This window comes from Physeter macrocephalus, unplaced genomic scaffold, assembly GCF_002837175.3.
Source record: "Physeter macrocephalus isolate SW-GA unplaced genomic scaffold, ASM283717v5 random_1313, whole genome shotgun sequence".
NCBI classification, from domain to species: domain Eukaryota; kingdom Metazoa; phylum Chordata; class Mammalia; order Artiodactyla; family Physeteridae; genus Physeter; species Physeter macrocephalus.
Window position 1 is genome coordinate 1 of NW_021146762.1, and position 23,410 is coordinate 23,410.

The 23,410-nt window shown below is 49.4% G+C and overlaps 1 protein-coding gene across 1 annotated transcript; it reads right to left on the reverse strand.

The window, feature by feature from the left end:
- Nucleotides 1-919: 919 nt before the first annotated feature.
- Nucleotides 920-22,992, reverse strand: LOC114485498 (small G protein signaling modulator 1; the record flags this gene model as incomplete). The annotated part of the gene is made up of 10 exons (XM_028487030.1): nucleotides 920-1,065; nucleotides 2,945-3,009; nucleotides 5,472-5,610; nucleotides 12,268-12,400; nucleotides 12,589-12,752; nucleotides 13,868-13,935; nucleotides 18,572-18,696; nucleotides 22,239-22,370; nucleotides 22,503-22,648; nucleotides 22,925-22,992. Coding segments are annotated over 10 exons (1,186 nt in total), but the record flags the coding sequence as incomplete, so codon positions are not given.
- Nucleotides 22,993-23,410: the final 418 nt, after the last annotated feature.

The following is a 23,410-nucleotide window of genomic DNA, read 5'->3' on the forward strand; positions in this document are numbered from 1 at the left end:
CGTGGGGAAGCCAGGCTGAGCCAGGTGCTCACCAGCTTGGCCCTCCCCAGGGAGGAGGGATGCAGCTGACGGAGACACCGCATGTACCCAGCGTGGAGGAAATGGGTATCTCCTCTGAGAGCCTGTACTTGGCAGCAAACCAGTATTTCTTAGAGTGGATTCTGCCTTCCACCATAGGTGGTACTTTTCCAACAAAGGTCCCTGCGGCCACATAACATTGGAAGGAACGTTCCATATGCTCTCCCACACTCCCCCAATTTCCTGAGCATGACAAGCATATCAGCATAGCCAAGGCTCTGACAAGTCCTACAGGATACAGAAAGCTGTTTAAGCTTGTTTCCCAAATTATTTCTCCATGAAGCTTTTTTCACACATAAACATTTCCCTTCCAGGAATATTTGTATTCTAATAAGAAAATCTTAGAAATCTATCTCCAGGCGAAATAGCTAATGGTAGAATTCTCGAACCCTAAGACAAAGATGAGAGAAAAGGGTTTCATACAGTGGTGGGGTTTCCTTGGTCCAGCCGCCTTCCTCTAACTTAGCTACTCTCATCATTCTAAGTAGCCAACTGAACTGTAAATTCTTCTGGCTGGGAAGTCACAGCACATCGTACAGGACCGAGCATACAGCTGATGCTTAATAAATGCTTACTGACTGACTCATTCTTTACTCCTTCCAGGCAAACATATGTATTTTCCACCCTCCCTGATCCTCACCCCAATGCGCAGAAGCAGGCTTTGGGTGTTGGAACTCTCGAGGAGGGGACCTTCAATTTGTGTATGGAGAACCCAAGGATGTCACAACACCTGAGTCCCCACGCAGATGGGTCTATTCCTCAGATGATAAGAGGTCCCCCCATAATCTCTGTCCCCCCAAAGTCTCTGCCCCACGGCAGGCCGAGCCAGGCCAAGCCTTACCGTGCTGTCCTGCAGGTACTGCTCCCAGATCTCGGCCGTCAGCCCGTGTCCAGCATCGCAGGGCAAGTCCGGGGACACGATCATGTGATTGACCAGGGCTGACAGGTGGGTCCTCACAGTGGACAGGTGTCTGCAGTAGGCAAGCCCTGCCGGGGAGGAAGGAAAAGTGTCACTGTCCACCCTCCAACACCCCCTGCCTTGTCTCACGGAGCCTCCAAAGTACTGTCCTACTCGCAATCTGATTGAACCCTCGTGACCAGCAAATTGTCATCGTCCCCCTTTTCCAGATAAGGAAGGTGAGGCTCTGAGAGGCAAAGTCACTTGCTGGCTTAACTGCTTAAAAGCCCCGTGACCCTGGGGAAGTCATGTCACCTTTCTCAGCCCCAGCACCTCCTCTGCTAGAAACCAAAGCATTTAATTCACAGGCTGGAGGCAGGAAGAGGCCAGTGACTCCACCGGCTCGCTGTGCCCTGGGATGCCTCCAATCCATACCAAGAGAAAGAGAATGGGAGAGAGGGGGGTGACTCGTTCAAACTGCAGCTGGATAAAGAAGGCCCTGGCCAGTCAGTAGCTGGGGAGATGCTCAGGGCACTGGTTTGCTTTCAGAGATGGCCCTGGCCCTTCGAGCAATTCCCACCAACTTGCCCCCTTCCATCTGCTCCACCCTGGGTGCCGGGTCCACAGGAAGCACTCAGCCGGTGCTGGCCTATGTGTGCTTTGACCATGCCCGTTCCTTCTGGCTACTGGCTCCCAACTCATCCTCGAGTCCCAGAGAGGACCCTGGACCGTCTGGAGCCTGAGGACTCACCCCTACCAACAACAGGGGTAATCATGGTGATTACAATGAGGATGATATGATAGCTAACATTTATATAGCACACTCTGTTCCAGGGAGCTGTTCCCAGAGCTTACGTAACTTAGTTGATTCTCACTACAACCCTATGAAGCAGGCACTCTTACTACGCCCATCTTATGGGTGGGGAAACTGAGGCACAATCTGCGTGCATCACTTGCCCAGGTCACGTTGCTAGGTGTTCAGCTGGGATTTGAATGCAGACTGTCTGGCTCCAGTACCTGGGCTCTCAACCACCATCAGGGAGGAGCCACACCATGTGATGACATCAAGACCCATCTCGACCCCCAGCCCTTCTACTAGGAAGCTCTTCCACTGTGGTTGCATAAATACTCACCCAGTGCCTTCTTCACGCCAGGCCCTGCGTTAGGCACTAGGGATGGGTAGTAACAGAACAGGCAAAAACCTTGATCTTGGGGAGCTCATGCTTTCCCTGTTTCTCCAGGCCGATACGACCTGCACTGTTTTTTCGCAGGCCCAAGCAGGATATGCTAACACTTTCCTAGAATCCCTGAAAATATACACGTTTTATCTTCCCCATCTAGGCTGTGAGGCAGGGGAAATAAAACCTGCTAAGAATCAAAATAGCAGAGTGGAAAAAACAGAGGCTTTGCCACCAGGCAGGCCTGGGTTTGAGTCCCAGCTCTGTCGCTTATTAGCTGTGTGACCTTGGGCAAGTCACTTTGCCTCTCTGTGCCTCAGTTTCCTCATCTGTTAATTGGAAATAATCAGAGCACCTGTATTATGAATTTAGTTTTTAAGTTTTTGGGAAGGGATCAGGCCATCTTACTCTTCTGCTTCTGCCTATAGGAGAAGCGGACTGACATTTACTGAGCACCGACTGCACGCAATGCCAGGTGCTAGGGGCTTTATACATGCTTTCCATTCAATCCTGAAAACAAACCCTCTAAGGTGGGCACTGGAGATGCAATGGTGATTAAACCAAACCCCTTCCAGCAAGTGTTCACTGCCTTCCCTTAGGATCAAGGGAGAAATTTTATGCCCAATCTGTAAATGAGGAAATTGAGGCTAAGAAAGGTTAACGTAACTTCACCAAAACTAGACACCTAGGAAATAGGAGTCAGGCTCCTTCCCCTGATATTGCTGGCATGCAGCAGGCACTGAATAAATGCTCCCTGGAGACCACAACGGCAAATAAGGCCAATACGCACATCCATAGAAGGCTCTGGAAAGAATCTGGTACTTCATATTGTCACAGAGAAGCTTCAAGGGAGCCCTGTAGGAAGGAAGGAAGGAAAAGGAAGACACTTAGTACAGATCCACACATAGCCCAGGTTTGCTGGAGAGGAGCATAATTCGCTATCTCTAGGGAGCAGATTAAAACCAGCCAGTCAAGTAGACTGGGGGTATTATTGTTTCTATCTACATAGCATCACTGCCCCTTCTTCTGCTATCAGCTTGGGAGTTACCTCCTCCCCAACTCTGTCCCTATGGTTTGGGTAGAGCTGATTCTACCCAGTACATGACTCAGCTTGGAGTCACAGTTATTGGGTCAGGGGTGGGGTGTCACATGATCCAACCTGGGCCAATGAAAATCAGCCCTGGAACTTTTGTTGGAACTAGTAGAAAACCAACACTCTTTTCTCTGCTTGAGTTCCTAAGCCAGTGGGATGTAGGGAAGCAGCTGCTGGGATCCATTTTTACTTCTGCACAGGAAGGGCCAGCCTGAGAATGAAACCATCATAGACACAAGCAGAGCCAAGAGCCAAAGAAACAGACATCCCTCTATGGAGCATGTCGATCCAGCCATGCCTGAAGCCACCATACCTCTGGATGTCTCAGTTCTATCAACAGATTTTCATTTGCACCAGTTTGAAGTGGGTTTCTTTCACCAGCAGAAAGTGTTTTGACATCTTTTTATTTTTTGATTGGAGTATGGTTGCTTTTCAATGTTGTGTTAGCCTCCACTGCACAACAAAATGAATCAGCCATACATATACAGCCATATGTCTGACTTCTAAAGTGACCCAGCTGAACCAAAGTGGAGCCAGACTGCGATTCAGACTCTGGCTGGCTGCAAAGGAGGTAACGCCTCAGAGCTTCTCCTTGCATTGGAATTTGGGGTGGGGGGACTGTTTTGGCTGAAAGAAGGCCTCAGAATTGATGGAGAAAACAGGACTGCTGAAGGTAGCATTGTGCATTCTTGGAGAAAACAGAGTGGAGGAATATTACACCCGTTAAAAACCCAGCGAGACTGGAAAGGAGGCATGGCTGAAGTCCTCCAGTTATGCACATGGAGGCATTAAACATTAAAGTCACCCTCTTTGTGCCCTCAGGCTGGTGAGGCTTGCCTTCCTCGGGTTACATAAGGACAGCACCACACTGACAGCTGCCCCACAGTGGCCTTGGCTGTCTGCAAGGTGGTGAGTTCCCTATCATTACAGATGTGGAAGCAGATACTATGAGAGGTACTAGGTTAGAACAGCATTTGTCAATTGTCCATGGACCATCAGCCACAGAATCGCTTGGGGTTTCTCCAGCATGTGGATTCCTAGGTCCTGCACAGACCTACTCAGTCAGGATCTCCAGTAAGTGGTCCAGGAAGCAGTACGTGATTCCCAAAGTGATTCTGATGCCTATGAAAATGTGAGAATCTCTGGTCATTTCAGTGCTTCTCAAGCTTAAAAGTACACACATGATCTTGGGACCTTGTTAAATGCAGATTCAGCTTCAGTAGGTCTGGGATGAAGGACAGAGAACCTGCTCGGGTGACGGTGCTGCTGGCCCAGAGACCACACCCTGAAAGCCAGGAAGTACGTGGCTTTATCTGATGCTGGCCCCCATTTACACACCCATGACTGAAGACTGGACCACCCACTGGGACAGAGGCCCAGCAAGGAAAAAAGAATTCCATTCTCCCAGGCCAGGCCAGGCGGGGTCAATGGGAAACATGACCAGTCTCAGGAATGGGCTGCGTAGTTCCAAGGAGACAAAGCCCTGTGGGCAAGGAGAGAGATGACCTGGGGATTTAACTTTATGCAATAAATTTAAAAGTGTCATTTATTGAACATCACCATGTGCCAGGTACACATGCTGGCCACTTTCAACCATTATGTGATTTGTCCTTACAACAGCTACATAACGTAAGCATTAGTATCCCCACTTGTTGGAAGAGCAAACTGAGGCATGTTTGGTTGTCATTAAGTAATATTTCTAGCTTCTGTCTTCCAGGAGCGTGGTAGGACGCGCTTCCTGGTCCCTTGTTGGTGGGGCCAACGAGGTGTGAGTGAAAATGTAAGTGCTGCACTCGGGTTGGAGCATTTAACCACTGGTTAAACCCCATCCAGAGCTCCATTTCCCTCAGTCACCGTGATTCGCAATATTCAAGATGGTGGTGGTTCCATCTGCCAGGCCCTTTAATGTGGAGAAACCACAGCACCCAGCTGACCCAGGAGAGACACACAGCATGAATATGCACGATGGACAATCCTTTATTGTAATAAGCCACTGAGATTTTAGGATTGTTTGTTACAGCGTCATAATCTTGTTTATCCTGATCGATATATGTAAGGAAGCTCCAACAGCTAGGACTTCACATGGCTAGGATTTAACCCAGACATGGATGATTCTATAGCCTATGTTCACTCCTCTGAATTCAAGGCAAGGCAAGAAATGGGCATCTGCAAATCTTTGGTAAATCCTTCTGTTCCCTCCATCCACAGTCCAAGCCCCTCATACCTCTCATGGTTGCAGCCATTGGACGAGCCACCATCAGCCGAGCCACTCTGTGAACAGGATGAGCAGGATGATTTCCGTGGGCTGGGTTGCCATAGGGATGGCAGGTTGCTCACGGAGACATCCATCAGGTCCTGGGGGACTGTGTTGGGTACAAGGGGCAGAGGAAGAGCCATGGTTAAGCCTATGTGGGTCACAGAAACCTCACCCCAAAGCAAGCAGCTCACCCCCAGACCAGCACAGGGATAGGGAAAGACCCTGAATGTCACAGCAGGAAACAGCGACCCCAAACCAGGTCCTTGAGCCCATCCGAGCCAATGAAAGCCACCACCAAGATTTCGGGCCCCCAGCAGATGGGCAGAGCCAATGAAAGCTGAAGAGACAGAAGGAGAACAGACAGAAAGAGATCAGAGCCAAGGAAACAGGCCCAATCCCCGAGCAGGAGGCCAAGCCTCACCATGTTGTCATTCAGTTGTCCTCATAGGAGGCTGGCAGGAAGGAAGGGGAGCCTGCTGGGGACTTCTGGGCAAGGCTGGTGGCCTCGAGTCCCCAGAGGTAGGTCTCATGGGGGGCTCCTGGTGGTGAGATGTAAGGAAGCCTGACTCAACAGGTGAGGCAGGGCACCCAACAGCAAGGGGACCCAGTGGAGTCCCCACTGATGAGGGTGCCTGCACTGTCCATGGTCCTGGGCCTGTAGCTGCTCTACCAAGAGAGCCTCAAATAGGTTGGCAACCCCCCAGAATAATGTGGGCGGGGGCATGTTAAAAAGCCATATGCCTGTATCCCACCCCTGACCTACTGAATTAAAGTCTCCTGGAGATACAGCCCTTGAGTCCGTGTTTCAAAAACAGTTTTGAGGTAGCAGCCACATTTGAGAACCAAGAGGGCACAAATGATCTCCTAACTCTTGGACACTGGTGGTTCCTGATCAATTGCTCCCAAGGATATAGCACTTATAGTTTCCCTTACTGTTTTCTTTCTGAGACCCATGGAAACCGCAGCATCTGCAATGCTGCAGAACAAACACACCGGTGACCTAGGCATTAGAATTTCTACAGTTAATTTCCTGGGCTCTTGGTGCAAAAAAGTTGTTTTCTCTAGGACAGGGCTTGGTAAATATTTTCTGTAAAGGGCCAGGTAGAAAATATTTTAGGGTTTGCAAGCCACTATCATAACCACTTGACTCTGCTGCTGTAATACAAAAGCAGCCAAAAATAAAAGGCAAACAAATGAGCATGGGTATGTTCTAATAAAACTTCATTTGTGGACACTATAATGTAAATTTCATATCATTTTCACATATCACAAAATATTATTCTTCTTTTGATTTTTTTTCAATTTAAAAATGTAAACACCATTCTTAGTTCATGAGCTATACAGAATGAGACTGAATTTGGCTTGTGGGCCATAGTCTGCCAAACCCTGCTTTAGGAAATTAAGAGGGGTACTCATTTGCCCCATGAGCCATGCCTCCTCAAAGATGACGGGTAATACCTGGCCTCTTCCCTTGGGCTCTAAGGGGAGGGGGAGCTGTGGATCCGGCCCCCCTAGTCACCACAGATCTGTAGCTGACAGCGTCTGCCCCCACTCACCGACAAAATAGAAAGCTGCCTACAGAATGAGGTTCTTGAGGCCACCAAAAGTGGTTTGTTGCCCTACTCCTCCCCATAGACTCACCAATGAGCTGGACAAGAAAGACGAGTAAGCCCCTGTAAAATGTTCTAGAAAAAGTCCCAGTTCTCAGCCAATCTCAGGGAAGCACTGATAGTTTCACGCAGATGTGGCAAGCGTGCCTCCACCCCCAGCCTCTCACACCCTGCAGACATCATCAATGGATCCCTCTGCTACAAAACCCACGACACTCCAAGCTGCATCCTGCAGCACGGAGGTAGGACAGTGCAAGGGCATCAATATTTCTCCTGCCTCCACCTCCCCCGGGACCAAGACTCAAATGACAACATGGCAGAGGTGGCTGGCACCCAGCCCCAGGGGTGGGGGGAGCCCAGACATTACTGGGGGGCTGCAGCTTCTGGCTTGATGTGGGGAGGGTGGTGTCCCATTTGGTTTGCACCCACCGACTGCCCCTGGCCACCACTAACGCGGACCGTCCCGCAGGAACCACCATCCAGGCAGGGCCCACGGAGACAGGGGAAGTGCCGCCCACGGCACTGGAAGCAACTTAAGAGACAAAATAAAAAGCCCTGGTGAAATGGAAGGTCTGCGGTGACCGGAACACTAAAAAGGTGAGAAGAACCAATTCCCTGGGGCTTGAAACCTTCCCCTGTCCTGTTCCACGTAGTTCCCATGGATTGTGTTTGATCAGAGGAAGAAAGAATGCTGTTACCTATAAAGTGCCTACTCTGTGCTGGGTGAACATCCCCTACTATATGCAGGGGATTGCCTTATCCCTAACGACCCTGTAAAGAATGCATTTTTGTTTTCCTATTTTGCAGAAGAGAAAACTGAGGCTCTGAATGGTGACACAACTTACTCAAAGCCTCACCAGCTAGTCACTAGCACAGCTGGTCTTTTTGACTAAAGTCCCCCCTTGTCTTCCCACTAAGACGAGCTGTCACTTCCCGAGCTCAAGTCCTATCATTATCCCCTTTTACAGATAGAAGACTGAGGCACAGAGAGTTCAAGCAGCATGCCCAAGACTACTCAGCTAGAGCCGGGATTCCAACCTAGAGGATCAGACCCCGAGATCCTATTCATACTCGCTCAGCTGTTTTCCTACTGGCTGTTGTCTCCCCAAACCATCCTTGCCCTAGACCAGCGGTTCTCAACTGGGGTGATGTTGGCCTCCCAAGGGACACTTGGTGATGTCTGGAGACATTTTGTCATGACTTGGGAGTTAGCCAGATGTTACTAGCATCTAGTGGGTAGGGATGCTGCTCAACATCCTATATAATATATAAGACTCTTCCCTCCTCCACCCACAAACAGTTATTCCGCCCAAAATGTCAACGGTGACAAGGCTGAGAAACGCTGCACTGGGCAGGTGCTGTCCAATACAAATCCAATGTGAGGTACAAGGGTAATTTAAAATTTCCTAGTAGCCACACTAAAAGGGTAAGAAGAAACAGATGAAATCAATCAGCAATATGTGCTGTTTAACCCAATAAACTCCAAACGTTATCTTTTTTTTTTTTTTTTGGCCACATGGCATGGCACGTGGGATCTTAGTTCCCTGATCAGGGATGACCAGGGATCGAACCCGCACCCCCTGCAGTGGAAGTGCAGAGTCTTAACCACTGGACCGCCAGGGAAGTTCCACCAAATGTTATCATTTTCACACAGAATCAATACAAAATTATTAATGAGATATTTTACATTCTTTTTCTTGGTACAAAATCTTCAAAATCCAGTGTGCATTGTACACTTACAATTTGGACTAGCCCCATTTCAAGCGCTCAGAACCATATGCGGCTCACACCTCCCATACCAGACCGTACAGAGACCATCTTGGCGACAGAGGGGTCTGGAAATGCCCTTCTCTGACTGTGAACCCACCTAAATGCTTGAGAACTTGTCTTTGCCTCCTCTGTGCACAAGAAGCAGGCACAGAACCAGGTGGTGGAGACAGGGGTGAGAAGGCACGGAAAGGGAGTTTAGAACCATCTGTGGCCACATCTTCCCTCCCACAGGGGGAAACTCTTCTCTCTTATTATTTAAGGCAGGCATCTGTATACTTTTTCTGCAAAAGGCCAGACAGTAAATATTTTCAGCTTTGTGGGCCATGTGATCTCTGCCCCAACTATTCAACTCTGCGGCTGCGGCTTTTCAAGCAGCCACAGACCATATGTAAATGGATGGGTGTGGCCGTGTTCCAATAAAACTCTATTTACAAAAACAAGCAGTGGGCTGAATTTGGCCCACAAGAAGGGGTTTGCTGATTTCAGATTTAGGCACTTCTTCAGAAAGGACTTTACAGGTCTTACAGATGAAAATCATAACATGATTGTTTTGTAAACTCTGTGAGGCTCAGGGTCCTGAGAAAATCAACCAAGGATGGGGGTCACCATTTCCATGTGGGCTGAACCTGACCTTGAGGATGAAGGGAGTGAAACCACAATGCCCTCCCCCACCCTCCCATCAAAACAGTCTGCATGGAGTGGATGTAAGAAGCACAAGCTCTGGAGCCAGACCACGTGGGTTCAAATGCCAGCCATGCCAAGGATTAGCTGGGCAACGCTGGACCAGTTTTTTAACCTTTCTGTGCCTCAGTTTCCTCCTTTAAACAGGGGGGGAAGGTGATGACAATGGTACCTGCCTGGGAGGGCTGTGGTGAGGATTAAGTGAATTAAGACATGGAGAGAGCACAGAAGTGGGCTCGGCACACAGTGGCACTTAGTACATGAGACCCACCATTGCTCACAGGGCATCTGTCATATTAGGTGTGTGATGTATCATTGAGCTGACTTCTAAGAATATGATCCCGGGTGGGGACTGCTGTTATTCCAATTCTACAGATGAGGAAATGAGGCCTGGAGAGGGCCAGTCACTTGGCCACATTGCAGTGGCAGACTTGAAAGTAGTAATGTGTTCTTTTCTCTAAACCAGCAGTTCTCATCCGGGGGCAATCTGGCCCCCAGAGGACACTTGGCAGTGTCTGGAGACACTTCTGGTTGTCACAACGTGGTGTTGGTGGCGGGGGCAGATTTACTACTTGGCACCTAGTGAGTGGAGACCAGGGATGCTGCTCGACACCCTACAGTGCATAGGACAGCCCCCAACCACAAAGAATTATTCCATCCGAAATGTCAGTGGTGCTAAGATTGAGAAGCCCTGTTCTAAATACACTGTCTTGGTTGGGGTTTCCTTGAAGGCAGACAAGGATTCAAGTGCAAGTTGGGAGATGTTCCCAAGAAGCACAGGTAGGGGAGAAGTGAAAGGACACAGGAGGGGAAGGGCGAAGAGGGTAACGAGCTGGTCACTGCGTCAGTTACCATCATGGCCACCTGGCACTTGATCTCGTGGGGGACCTCTAGGACATGTGCAGAACACACATTTCAGAGTGTTCTCGCCTGAGGGGTGAGGGAGCTGGGGCATTTATACACCAGCTCCTACCAGGCACTGGCTGAGGGCTGCTCCAGGGAGGCACTGATTGTAATCCACCCCACCCACCCACCAGGGCAGAAGGAACCCTGGTGGCTGGAGAAACCCTTAGGCAAGGAGACACTAAGGCTGGCAGCTGGCAGTGGAGCTGCCTGCACAGAGGGTGTGGGTGGGTGCAGCTAGCATCTGTTCTCCTGGCACGTGCAGGGCCACGACAGGCTAACGTGGACATTCCCCAAATAAGTAAGACATTCAGCACCCAGACTGGCTCCCAGCAAGAGCCGACAAATTGTTTGTTGGATGAGGTCCTGTGGAGAGAGCTGCCTGGGAAGGCAGCCACAGGGCACTGGCCCCTCTGATAAATCAGCTCTCTGGAGGTGGGGGGGCATGCGCCATGTGAGCCGTGGTACCGCAGAGAGGCTAGGAAGGCTTCAGACACTGATCCTGGGCGGGAACGGATGTGGCAATACACTTCAGGACACTCCATGGCTCTTAAAGACACAGGAACATGAGGCTTTGCTCCTAACTGAATACATGTGAAAACACAGACTAACCCAAGCAAAGTAAGACCTTACCACCAAGCCTGCCCACATCCCAGCTCCGACAGCAGTGGATGTGGACTGGAGCATTAAGCAGCCTGGCACGATTAGTCCAACCTCGCCAGGGAGGGTGTCTGCTTTCAAAAGAGCCTTTCACTGCCCAGCGTGGTCACTTAAGCAAAGGGAATCTCAGAGCCATTATCCATCAAATGGGAACAGGGCTGCAGAGGGTTAAATATTTAAAATAAGGCTTATAGAAAGAGCCTATAACTTATTATTGATTTGTTTAACAGACATCCACACAGTGCTTAACAAATGCCAGGCCTCCTTCTGGGAATTTTTCAAATATTAATTCATTTCATCGTCACCACAGCCCTCTGGTAATGAAGATCTTCATAGCAACAGTTTCCATTCACTAAGCATCTACTTCATGGCAGTCACCATACAAACTGTAGGACATATGTTATAATCTTGTGTGCCAGTGCCCAGAGCTTCCCTTCCCTTCTGCTGGCTTTTATTTATTTATTTATTTGTTTGTTTGTTTATTTATGGCTGCGCTGCGCAGCTTGCTTGATCTTAGTTCCCCGACTAGGGATTGAACCCGTACCCTCAGCAGTGAAAATGCAGAGTCCTAACCACTGGACCACCAGGAAATTCCCCCCCTCTGCTGTCTTGACAACCATTTATTGAGGGCCTACTGTATGCGAGGCCTCATTCTATGGGCATTACATTGACCAGCTTATTATCTCATTGAATCCTTACAACAATATATTGAAGTTAAGTAATAATAACAACATAATAGCATGTGAATGTTCTTTCTGTGCCAAGTGCTTTATCTCATTTGATCCTTGCAAGAGTCCCATGAAATAGGTGCTATGAACATCCCATTTTACAGATGAGGAAACCAAGGCACAGAGGGGTGAAGTGACTTGCCCAAGTTCAACCAGGATTCCAGAGCCCATATCACTGCTGCTGTCCCATGCCACCTTGTGCCCATGGACATCTTTATTAGCTAAGTAGAGAGTGCTTATTTGTTCTCATTTGGGGGAAATCAAGGCTGCCAAGATCCCAACTTCCTGATTCCAGGTCCCCCTGCTGGCCCCAGAATCCACATCTCTTGTCCTCATAGTTCCACATGGCTGAAGTCAATTTCAGGACCAGCTAACAGGTGGATCCCTGGGCCCAGAGCCAGGGCAGCTTACCGAATTCGGACTGCATGCCAGGGTAGATGATCCTGAACACGTAATCCGTGGCCTCCTCATCTTCCTTGTCTGAAGACGTGGACTCGGACGAACCCTGAGGGCTTCGCTTGCGCAGTTTGGGAAATACTTTGCCCTGAAAGAACACATCCCAGTGCATGGTCCCTGGGACTCACCTGTCTCTACAATCTGCACAGCCCGAGGGTCTCTGCGGGGCGTGCAAGAACCTATGCAGCCACATAAGGGCCCATGGGCAAGAACAGTCAGCCACTCCCCATGGCTGACCCCCACCCCAGCCTCCCTGGGGCTCCCACGATCACTCACCTTCCCCCGCTGAGACCAGAGTGGCGGGTCCAGCTGCCCGTGAGGGAGCAGCCCATTCTCCAGGCACGAGAGGAACTGCAGGAGGTGACCTCCCTTGGGGAAGCGGAAGGGCGGCCTCTGGATCCCGTCCTGGCTGACCAACACCACCGTCCCACCGCTGTCCACTGCCACCGCGACCCGGCCAGAGGAGACCCAGCAGGAAGTCACTATGAGACACGGTGATGGGCTCCCTCCCAGGCATGCCCAGCCAGACCCAGCGGTCCTGCTCTAAGGCTCTGGGAAAGGCCTGGGCAGAAGGTCAGTGGCAGTTGTCACCTCCCCCGGGGTCCCCCTCACCCCACCCACCAAGGTCATCAACTGGGGAACTACAGGACAAGGTCAAGAAGAAGGTGGTTGGCCTCCCTGCATTCACCCACCAAAGGAAAAAGATACCCCCAAACACCCTATGCCCCTCAAACACACTCTACAAATTGACCTGACCTATTTTTGTATGGAGGCTTTCAGACAGACCCATTTTCAGGGCAGTAATTGACTCTTGCTAGCATGTATTAAGCATTTACTGTATACATGCATAGCACGTAAAGGCATTGTCTTATTGTAATACTCAAAAGAGCACTATGAGGCATATCTATTACTGCCTATTTTGCATATGATAAAACTAAGGCTCAGAGAGGTTATGTAACTTGCCCAAGGTCACACAGCTGGTGAGTGGCAGGACCTGGATCTGAACCCACGTCTGTTTCATTAAATAATTTAAATCACTGTGTTTTGTGTCTTGGTGAGGTACAGATTCTTTTCTTAATAAAGCAGGATGGCCCTCTGCTTGTTCAGAATATACCTTCCTTGAGCTATAAAGGAGAACTCTAGTTATAAATCTTTGATTTTCCGAACACTGACTTTGGAGGGACAAAGGCCTGGGTTTGAGACCAGACTGGGGAGCTTAGGAAGTATATCATTGTGCCACGCTGCTTCCTCACCTCTAAAATGGGAATGATGGAGCCCCTACCACTGGGTTGTTGCAACGATTAGATAACAAGCACGTGAATAGTGAGAACTGTGCCTGATACATGGGTTTAATGCTGAGCCCTTAACAAATGCCATTTTATCCTCACAGCAACCCCATGAATAGACGCTGTTATGATTTCCATTTTACAGATGGGGAAACTGAGGCTCAGAGAAGTGAAGTCACTTGTCTGAGGTTGCACAGGTAATAAGTGGGTGCGGCAGGCAGGGGATCCAGGAGGTACACCCCAGCCCCATGCTCACCCTCAGTCCCTACCTTGCTGGTGGCAATGCAGGTAGACAATCTCCTCCAGGCGGATGGTCATGGCATAGTCCCAGTAGACGCTGGAAGGGGAGGAAAGGTCAGGCTTGCAGGATGTCTGCCCATCTCGCCATGGGGAAGCCCAATCCATGGGCCCCTCCACCCTCCTCACCAGGACCACCTATCCCCAAGATCCATGTCCCAGTCTTCCCAGACTCTATCTCCCCTTCTTCTGGTTCCAGTACCCCAATTTTCCAAGGAATCTCCCCTACACACACATTTCTTTAACCCCAGTCCATGTGGTTAAGGCTGACCTCTCCTACCCTCCCCCACCTCAAGGACTCCAGGAATGGGCACATGACCCTGGCTTGGCCACTCAGTATAGGACACTGTTCCAGCCACTGTGATTGGTTCACGGATTGCCCCACGATGCAAGCAGAACCAATGAGACTCAATTATTGGATTTTTGTTAGAAATCTCTGGGAAAGAGATGCTCCTTTCTGCTAGGAGAGTAGTGGTAAGGATGATAGAACTCTGGAGATGTAGAGGGCCATGGCAAGAAAAAGCCTGCCTGTGAATGGAGTCAACAGTTGGGAAAGTAGAGCCAAGAGATGGAAAGAGTTCAGGTCCTCATTTGAGTCCCTGGATCCAGCCATGCCTGAAGCCACCACCCCTGGATTTTTCAGTTCATGTGAGTCAATGATTAAGGCAGTTTGAGTTTGGTTTTCTGTCACCAGCATCTAAGATAAGAGTCTTGACCAACTCCAGGCCACCATGTGTCCACGTGGTTAGAATAGCCACTCAACAGCCTTAACTGCACAGGTCTCAGCAGGGTGACTTGAAGACTCCCATGAACCTCATTTTCCTCCTCTATAAAACCGGGCTGATAATATCTACTGCATTGTGTTGCTGTGAGGATTAAATGGAATCACATATTTGAAGGGCTTAACACAGTGGTGATGCATGAAAAGGTACTTGGTGAATGGTCCCTGTGATGATTTACTTAAGGTTTTCCACTTCCAGCTCAATGCCTACTGCTGTCTTGAAACAGATTGCCCTTCCCCTCAGAACACAATGGACAGTGGGGGCCACAGGAGTGCACTGTTCAAGTTTCCTTCAGATCTTGCTGTGGGGAGCAGAGCTGACCAACAGCTTCAGAGGCCACCCCTGTGGAACCACCACCACATCTGTGCTAAGGTCATGCTTCGCTTGGGCTGCTTTTAGTCAGGACTGAGCACGTGGGGGTGACAATGTAGGTCTATCCTTGTGGGCTGGGAGACTCCTCCAATGGTCAACTTTAGCCCAGGGATTCCCTACTGATCTGGCCAAATGTTCTTAGAACTGCACTGTATCCGAGATTCTTCTTGGCCAGTCTTCCTTCCTTTCCCCATCCCTTCCCAGAGATAAGACCAGCTTCTCGGTCTGCCCACCTCCTCCTGCTCCTCACTTTTATCCTTTGCAGGTTCTTCCCCCATTACATCTCTTCTGCACGTCTAATCCTGTCTTGGTGTCTGCTTCTTGGAGGACACTAACACAGGCGTCAAGGTCAGGCAGGGTTCAAATCCCACTCCTGCCACCTACATTGAGTCAGTCTTTCCCCGTCTCTGGGCCTCAGTTTCCTCTGATGTGAAGCAAGGAACTTGGAATATAAGCTCTCCGAGGGTCCTTCCTGCACTGGTCTATACCAGAATCAGTCTCGTCAGGATCCATGGAGTGAATGTCCTTGGACGATGGTCAAGTACACAAGCGTTTTTCCGAGTAGCAGCCTCTGCCGAACCCCTCACAAGGCGAGTCTCAGTCAGGAAGTCCTTCCCAGGGCTCCCACACCAGGCCCATCACACAGGGTTGCAATTGCCTGTTTTCTCCTCTGTCTCTCCAAGGGGTGCTGAACTCCTGGAGAGGGACTGGGCTTTTTGTTCACTTCTGCAAAATGCTTAGAGAATGTTCATAATGAATGGTAAATGCTGGATCCTGGAATGCCCAGGAAACAAGGCAACTCTCCAATTACCACCAGACACCAGCAAGGAGGATCTCTGTGGCCACAGGTCCTTTGGATCCATCTAAATTAACGCCAACAAACCCCATGACCGGGATGCCTTTCCAGCAGCCAGGCTTCCTGCTAAGGGCTTTATATGCATTTTCTTATCGACTCTTCCCTGTATGTCTCTTCAGAGGTTCCATTACCACATCCCCATTTTACAGATGAACAGACTGAGCCTCAGGGAAGTGAAGTTGATTATCCAAGGTCACTCAACTGGGAAGGGACAAGAGTTGAGTTTCTGTTTTCGTTTTACATGTTCTAACGGCTTCTAGAGTAAAACTGCTGGGTCATATAGCAAGGGTATGTTATAAGAAACTTCCAAACTTCTTTGTAAAGTGGTTGGACCATCAGCAGTTTATGAGGGTTCCAGCTGTTCCACATGGCAGGGCTGAGATTTGAGCCAAGTCTGGGCTGACTCCAGAGACCAAATATCCACCTTTCTGGTGGTATTCCCCCTCGAACATCAGGAAACCCAGCTGGGGAGTTATGATCCTGGTTGTGTAAGAGGGAAGTCTGGCTGGGAAAAGAAGAAAGAGGTCCTGAACCTCCTCCTGCTTATCGTCATTGTCCCTTGATCCCCAGAGGGATGCTGGAGCCCCTGGGTTCCCCCCTTTCCCATGCCAACACACACATTTCTGACCCCTGGCTGTTTTTATTCCAGTGAGCCTCAGTTCCAGGCAAGGATAACAAGGATAGATGGGGGTTCAGAGCCCAGGGCTGGGGAAGTTGCCAACCCCATTAGCAGTGACCTTCGAAGTGCAGATTCAGCTGGAACTAAATATTGAAGCACTTATGATCTGCCTGTCCGCAGAGGAAAAGATGATGCAGAAACAGGCAGAAACAGAGTCCCCGATGATTTGAGCTGGAGGGAAGGTGCTTGGCAACCATCTGGTCCAATGTCTTTCCCAAAACATTAACGTCAAAAGTTTCCTGCCCACACAATCCTGGGCTTAGGTCCAACCAACAAATAGGGTCCTTGTGTTATTGAAAGCTTTGATGTTTGGTGGAAGACACGTCAATGTTTAGGAACCCCTGCAGACCCTTGGGGAACCCTTCATGTTTTGGAGAGCTTATCCTGTCCACGCCCCTCATTTGATAGGAGAGGGAAGCCGAGGCCCAGAAAGGGGGAGTGATGTACCCCAGGTCATCCAGTGAGGTGAGGACCGAGCAAGGACTCGGTCCCATCACATCCATTTATTCATTGCTTATTCGTTGTCTCCTCCAGTACAATGTAAATACAGTGTAAGCTCTGAAAAGATCGATTTTCCTCTCCTTTTACACATCTGTTATCTCTCTTGGACCAAGCACAGTGTCTAGCACATGGTAGGTACTCAGTTAACATTTGATGAATGAATCTAGGTCCCCTGACTTCCCTGCTTTGCTTCACAATTATTTGATATCTAAAGGGCGAGGCAGTCGGAACACAAGTAGTAACAGATTTATTATGATTTTGTAAATGCTAAGAAGGAGGTTCAGGGCTCCGTGGGAGCTGAACTCAGCTGGGAGGTCAGGGAAGGCCTGATATAGAGATTTCAGATGAATAAGCTGATATAAGGTTCAAGGACAAGAGCATTTCCTCGGCTCCCACAATGCTCCTCCCAGAAGGGGTCGCCATCAGAAACTTAGGAGTCTGGCTGGAGCTGAATTCCGTGGCCCAGCTGAGGACTGACTGCACCTCCCAATGACCGTCTCTGAGGGCAGATGGTAAACCTTGCCCAGGAAGTGATCAGCTTAGAGAATGATATTAATCACACCAAAGCCTGGCGTTAATCGCACCGAGGCTTAACACTACACAGAATACAATGATAGTGCTCTGGTTACGGACCTTGAAAAGAGTCCTTATTTTATATATATATAAATACATATATTTATACTTATAAATATGCATATATATTTATAGATGAAACTCTATAATTTCATGATGTCTGTTTGCTACTGCAGGACAATATGAAAGGCAGAAGGATGACGGGATGGCTGTTAGGGCTGCATCATGGGTACCTGAGTTCTATTTTTATGTTAGAAATTCCTCATAATCAAAAGTTTTGAAGAAATCAAGAACATGTATGATAATAATAGAGCCCAATGTGGACTCAGAGCAGCAAAAACCATCATTCCTCCTCCCCACCAGCAGCCAAGACTCCCCCAGCTGAAATCACCGGGCTGGCTGCACCTCTGCATGGCGGCTTCCCTGTGTTTTTCCTCAACTTTCCCTAATTGCGCTGGAACACAGGGGATCACAGGCAGGGAATCCCTGGTCCCCGGGTCTCTTTGAAGTGTGACTCCAAAGCCTTTGCTGGGTCTTATAACTCGCAGGGTATTACAGGAGATACAGACCTGGACCAGATGCTCACAACCAACACCTCTGGCCTTCCTTCTGCTTTGAGTGATGGGTAAGGTGGCAGGAGACCGGGGAGTATTTGCCATTTGCGGGCTTACGAGATCTTTGTTACGATTTCTCTCTCCGGGTGGTGTTTGCCCAGGGCACTGCCTACTACCTATATCCTAAGATTCTTCCAGTCAGTTCCCAGATCCTCCTGAGTTACCCACAAGGCCACAGCTGCAGGGAGGCTGGACCAAGTGGCCATAACAACCAGACGGGGCAGGGGCAGAGGCGGGGCACGAGGGACAGGGCACAAACATCCCTGTGCCGAGGGGAAGGGGGGCTCCCAGCACCCTACCTCTTCTCGTAATCCAGGTCCCCCACAGACCCGTTCATCAGCTGGTTGGGCGTCCACTTCAAGGTCATGACGTCAGCTGTCTGGTGCAGGGACAGATACCCCGGCACAGCCTCCATGTCATCCCTCTGCAGAGACAGCAGGACTCAGGCCTGATCATAGTGCTGGCATCACAGTGGACACGGGCCCTGGCCCATGTGACTCAAGGACACACAACCAGAACCAAGAGGTTGGCTCATTCCCTCCACGGCCATGTCCACTTGGAAGACCCTGAACCTCCCTCCAGATGGCTGTGCTAAGCCAACCACCACGATGGGTTTGGTTCTACAGAGTCCAGCTGTGAAAGCCGCCCACCCCACCCTTTCATGTGGCTCAGGAGCCCTGATGCAAGGGTGGGGTCGGGGGGGATCTTTAGAACCAGGAATGGGGCTCTGTACGTTCAATAACACCCTTTCCAAAACAGAAGGCATGTATCTGCCATCACTGTGTCCAGTCTTAAGGGAGAAAGAGATGGCAGCTGAGTTCTGTTCCACAGATATTACCCAGAGCCCCCTCCCCAAATACCCTCTCCATACTCCCCGCCCAGGAGCCCCATCCTCTGCCTTCCCAATATGCCTGCAGGGCTTCTCACCTGCTCTGCTCTATCCCAAGTGGGGTTTGGCGGAGGGGGCTGTCTCCAACCCTCACACATAAGAGGCAGCCCTCCTCCCCCCAAATTCACCCCACAACATGTGGAGACAGACAACTAACATTTACTGAGCACCGAGGGTGTACCGAGCATGGCTCCACTCCATAAATATCTCAACCACACATGCCAGCAACCCCGGGAGGAAGCATCCTTGCCGTATTTCATCGATTCTAAGATACACAATTGTTTTTCACATTTTAGTGCACCTGAAACGGGGATGCCTCTTATAATCAGCGGCATCTTAAACTGTGACATAGTTGTCCTTGCCCGATCTTGTGCAAACTCAGTCTCGGCTGTTTATATTGTTGTCCCTTCAATGACGTTTTGTGCTATCGTTGTTACTCCACGTGTGGAGTACAGGTGATTTTTTAAAATGCCTTCGAAAAGATTAGACTGTGATCTGATTGGAAAAGTGATTATGTATGTAGGAAGGCTGGGAACAGAGCAGTGGAGTGGAGTGTGATACTGGTGAAGCAGACACATCATTCACCCTGCAGGGATGACCACACTTCCAGACTTTTTTGCACAACAACCAAGTGCACATGCTTGCAGGAAAGGCTGTACCTCCTGTGCTCTTGATCAGAGGTGGGCAAGCTTTTTCTGTAAAGGGTCAGATAGGGAATAATTTTGGTTTTGTGAACAATACAGGTTCTGCTGCAACCACTCAACTCTGCCATTATAGCGTGAAAGCAGCCATATACAATATATAAACTAATGGGCATGGCTGTGTTCCAATAAAACTTTATTTACAAAAACAGGTGGCTATCTATAATAATATAGATGTATGTATGTATAACTGAACCACTTTGCTGTACACATGAAGCAAACACAACATTGTAAATCAACTAAAGTTCAATAAAAATTGTAAAAAAAAAAAGAGTAATAAAGTATCAGGAAGAACATAAATGGTAAAAAAAAAAAAAAAAAACCACAACAAAACAACAGGTGGAGGGCTGCATTTGGCCCACAAGCTGTAATTTGTTGACCCTTTCTCTTGATGGAACAAAAAATTATATTAGATAGAAAAATAAGGGCAGTGATGACTGTGACTCAAAAAGTGATACAGAAGATTGGAATCCTGAAATGTGAAGGTGTTTTGGAACTATCTTAACTAATGTATTTCAATTATATTTCCCCTTGTGTATACTTATAAGAATAATGTATGGGGCTTCCCTGGTGGCGCAGTGGTTGAGAATCTGCCTGCTAATGCAGGGGACACGGGTTCGAGCCCTGGTCTGGGAAGATCCCACATGCCGCAGAGCAACTAGGCCCGTGCGCCACAACTACTGAGCCTGCGCGTCTGGAGCCTGTGCTCCGCAACAAGAGAGGCCGCGATAGTGAGAGGCCCGCGCAATGAAAAAAAATACTGTACTGTCAATATGTAACACACCACAAATTCTATCCTTTAAAAAAAAAAAGAATAATGTATGATTTTTAAAAAACTGTGGGGCTTCCCTGGTGGCGCAGTGGTTGAGAGTCCGCCTGCCGATGCAGGGGACACGGGTTCGTGCCCCGGTCCGGGAGGATCCCACATGCCGCGGAGCGGCTGGGCCCGTGAGCCATGGCCGCTGAGCCCGTGCGTCCGGAGCCTGTGCTCCACAACGCAAGAGGCCACAGCAGTGAGAGGCCCGCGTACCGCAAAAAAAAAAAAAAAAAAAAAAAGTATAAAATAAAATTTCCTAGTGAGAAAACATTGTGTATAATTTAATAGCATTTTAAATTTCCTGATGGTTGTGTTAATAAATCAGGCACCTTGGGACTTCCCTGGCTGTCCAGTGGTTAAGACGCTGCACTTCCACTGCAGGGCGCACGGATTCGATCCCTGGTCAGGGAATCAATATCCTACATGCTGCGCAGCGCGGCCAAAAAAGAAAAAATCGTTCATCTTAAATTCATGGCTTCCTACAACTGAGGAAATAAGGTCTCATACCCACTGAGATGCAAATACTGAGGCTCAGAAGGAGAAGTGACCTGGGTCACCCAGTGGTGGCAACTGTGAGTGCAGAGCTGGAGTGGCCAACAGCTCTCTCTCTTCCTCCTCCCAGCTGAGCCCAAACACGACGCTGATCCTGATGGTCCAGGGAGGGGACAGCAAAGGCGGTATCACATGGGGGTAGGGCCTTCATGTGCCTTACTCACCACCCACCCCTGGGGCTGCACTCAGTGCTGGGGCGTAGAGGGCGACTGATAAGTGGTACAGACTCTGAATTCAGATCATAACTCTGCCCCTTACTCCCCTGTGTATGGGCCTCAGTGTTATCATCTGTGATAATACAACTTGCTTCCGATGGTTGTTGTGAGGTTTAAATGAGTTAATACCGTTAAAAACACTTAGCACAGAGCCTGACACATAGGAAGTGCTCCATGACTATTAGCTGTGAAGACTTTCATCTTGATATCCTAAGCGTCTAGTGCATAGCGGGTTCAGTACAAACGAGTGAACTAAATGAGTGAGTGATTACAACAGAGGATGATAGATAGACAGCTGGGTAGACAGGTGGATGGATAGATGAAATGGAAAACAAATGGACAAGTGCAGAGATGGATTAATGATGGGTAGATGGATGGATGAATAGATAAATATAATTATGGGTGGATGGATGGAGGTAACGATGGGTAGATGAATGGATGGACGTAATGATGGGTGGATGGACTGATGGATGCAGTTGATGGGTAGATGGACGGATGGATGTAATGATGGGTAGATGGATGGATGAATGAACGGGTGGTTGGGTGGATATAAATACAGGCAGATGGATAAAGAAATGGTGATGGATGCATGGATAGAGGGATGGGTGAATAGAGACTGGAAGAGAGTAGACTGGCTGGGTGGGTGGAGATTTTGACAGATGGATGAATAGATGGGTGAATGGGTGGATGGATGGATAGATGGATGAGCAACCAGGAGCCAGAGGGAACTCCTCCTCTATAACCTGGAGCCAGACCCCCAGTGGAAGAACTGGGCCCAAGACCAACTCTCACCGGCTGAACCAGAACGTTGTTCTTGCCATAGAGCAGGGTGGCCCGGGAGTTCTGGTGCAGGGACTCTACATAGTCACGGGCGGAGAGGGACGGCCGGTCATCCATGCTGCTACTCGAATGTCTTTTCTGGATCTGGCAATGTGCGGGGAGGTGGCAGATGAGGTCTGGAGTGACCACCAAGGCCCCGGTCCACTCCCCCGCTCCACACCAAGTCCAGAACTCAGCCAGACTCCCTCCCAGTGCCCCAGCGTCCACCCCACTCACGCAGAGGGCTGGACGCTTGGTGGGCGAGTCCTGTCGCAGGTGCAAGCTGTGGATGCGGTGCCTCTGGACAAGCTCGTCGGCTGAGGGGTCCGTCCAGAAGTGATCGGAAGTCTTCATCTTGGTGTACTCCAGGGCGCAGGGCCCCACTGTGGAGCAGACAGGGGCTGGGAACCCATCTCCCTGGAAAGTCCTCCCTCCCTTCTACCACCAGATGGACCACTTATTTCACCATCTCTCCCCTCCAGGCAGCTAGCATGACCCAGGGTCCTACTAAAGAGAAACCAGCACAAGACCCTGAAAGCAAGAGGCAGGGAGCAGTTTTGAAGGGAGAGGCTGGAGGGAGGCGAGAGAGGCCCTTAGGAGGTGCCCCCTGGAGCTGAGACCAGAGATCCAGAGGAAGCTCAGAGCACTGGACCACTTACCCAACAAAGAGGCAAGGATGGGGCCATCCACGGGGTCCATCAGGAGAGCTTCCTTCTCGTAATACTTACTAGCAAGAGAGGAAAGGACATGCAGGGTTGTATGGTGACCAGCGGAGGGCGCATAATCAACTACAACCTGATGGTTAAGAGAAGACTGGGTTCAATGCCTCTCTGGTCACCCAGTACCTCTGTGAGCCTCAGCTGCCCCATCTGTAAAATGGGGATAATAATAATATGTCTCATAGGGCTGCCAAAGGACGTTTGAGAGAGACAACAGATGTAAGGCAATTTACACAGTGCTTGGCTATAACTGCTTAATACATGGCTTATTAATAATATATTATTATTAATAATGAGAGTAACAGAAAAAATCATTAGAAGGCTGCCGAGGCCTGGCTGTTCTGTCTGCTTCTCTTGCATCTTCCATTTCAAACATGAAGTCATTCAGAGGCTCAGATGATGTCTGCCCTTCCAATATTATTGAGG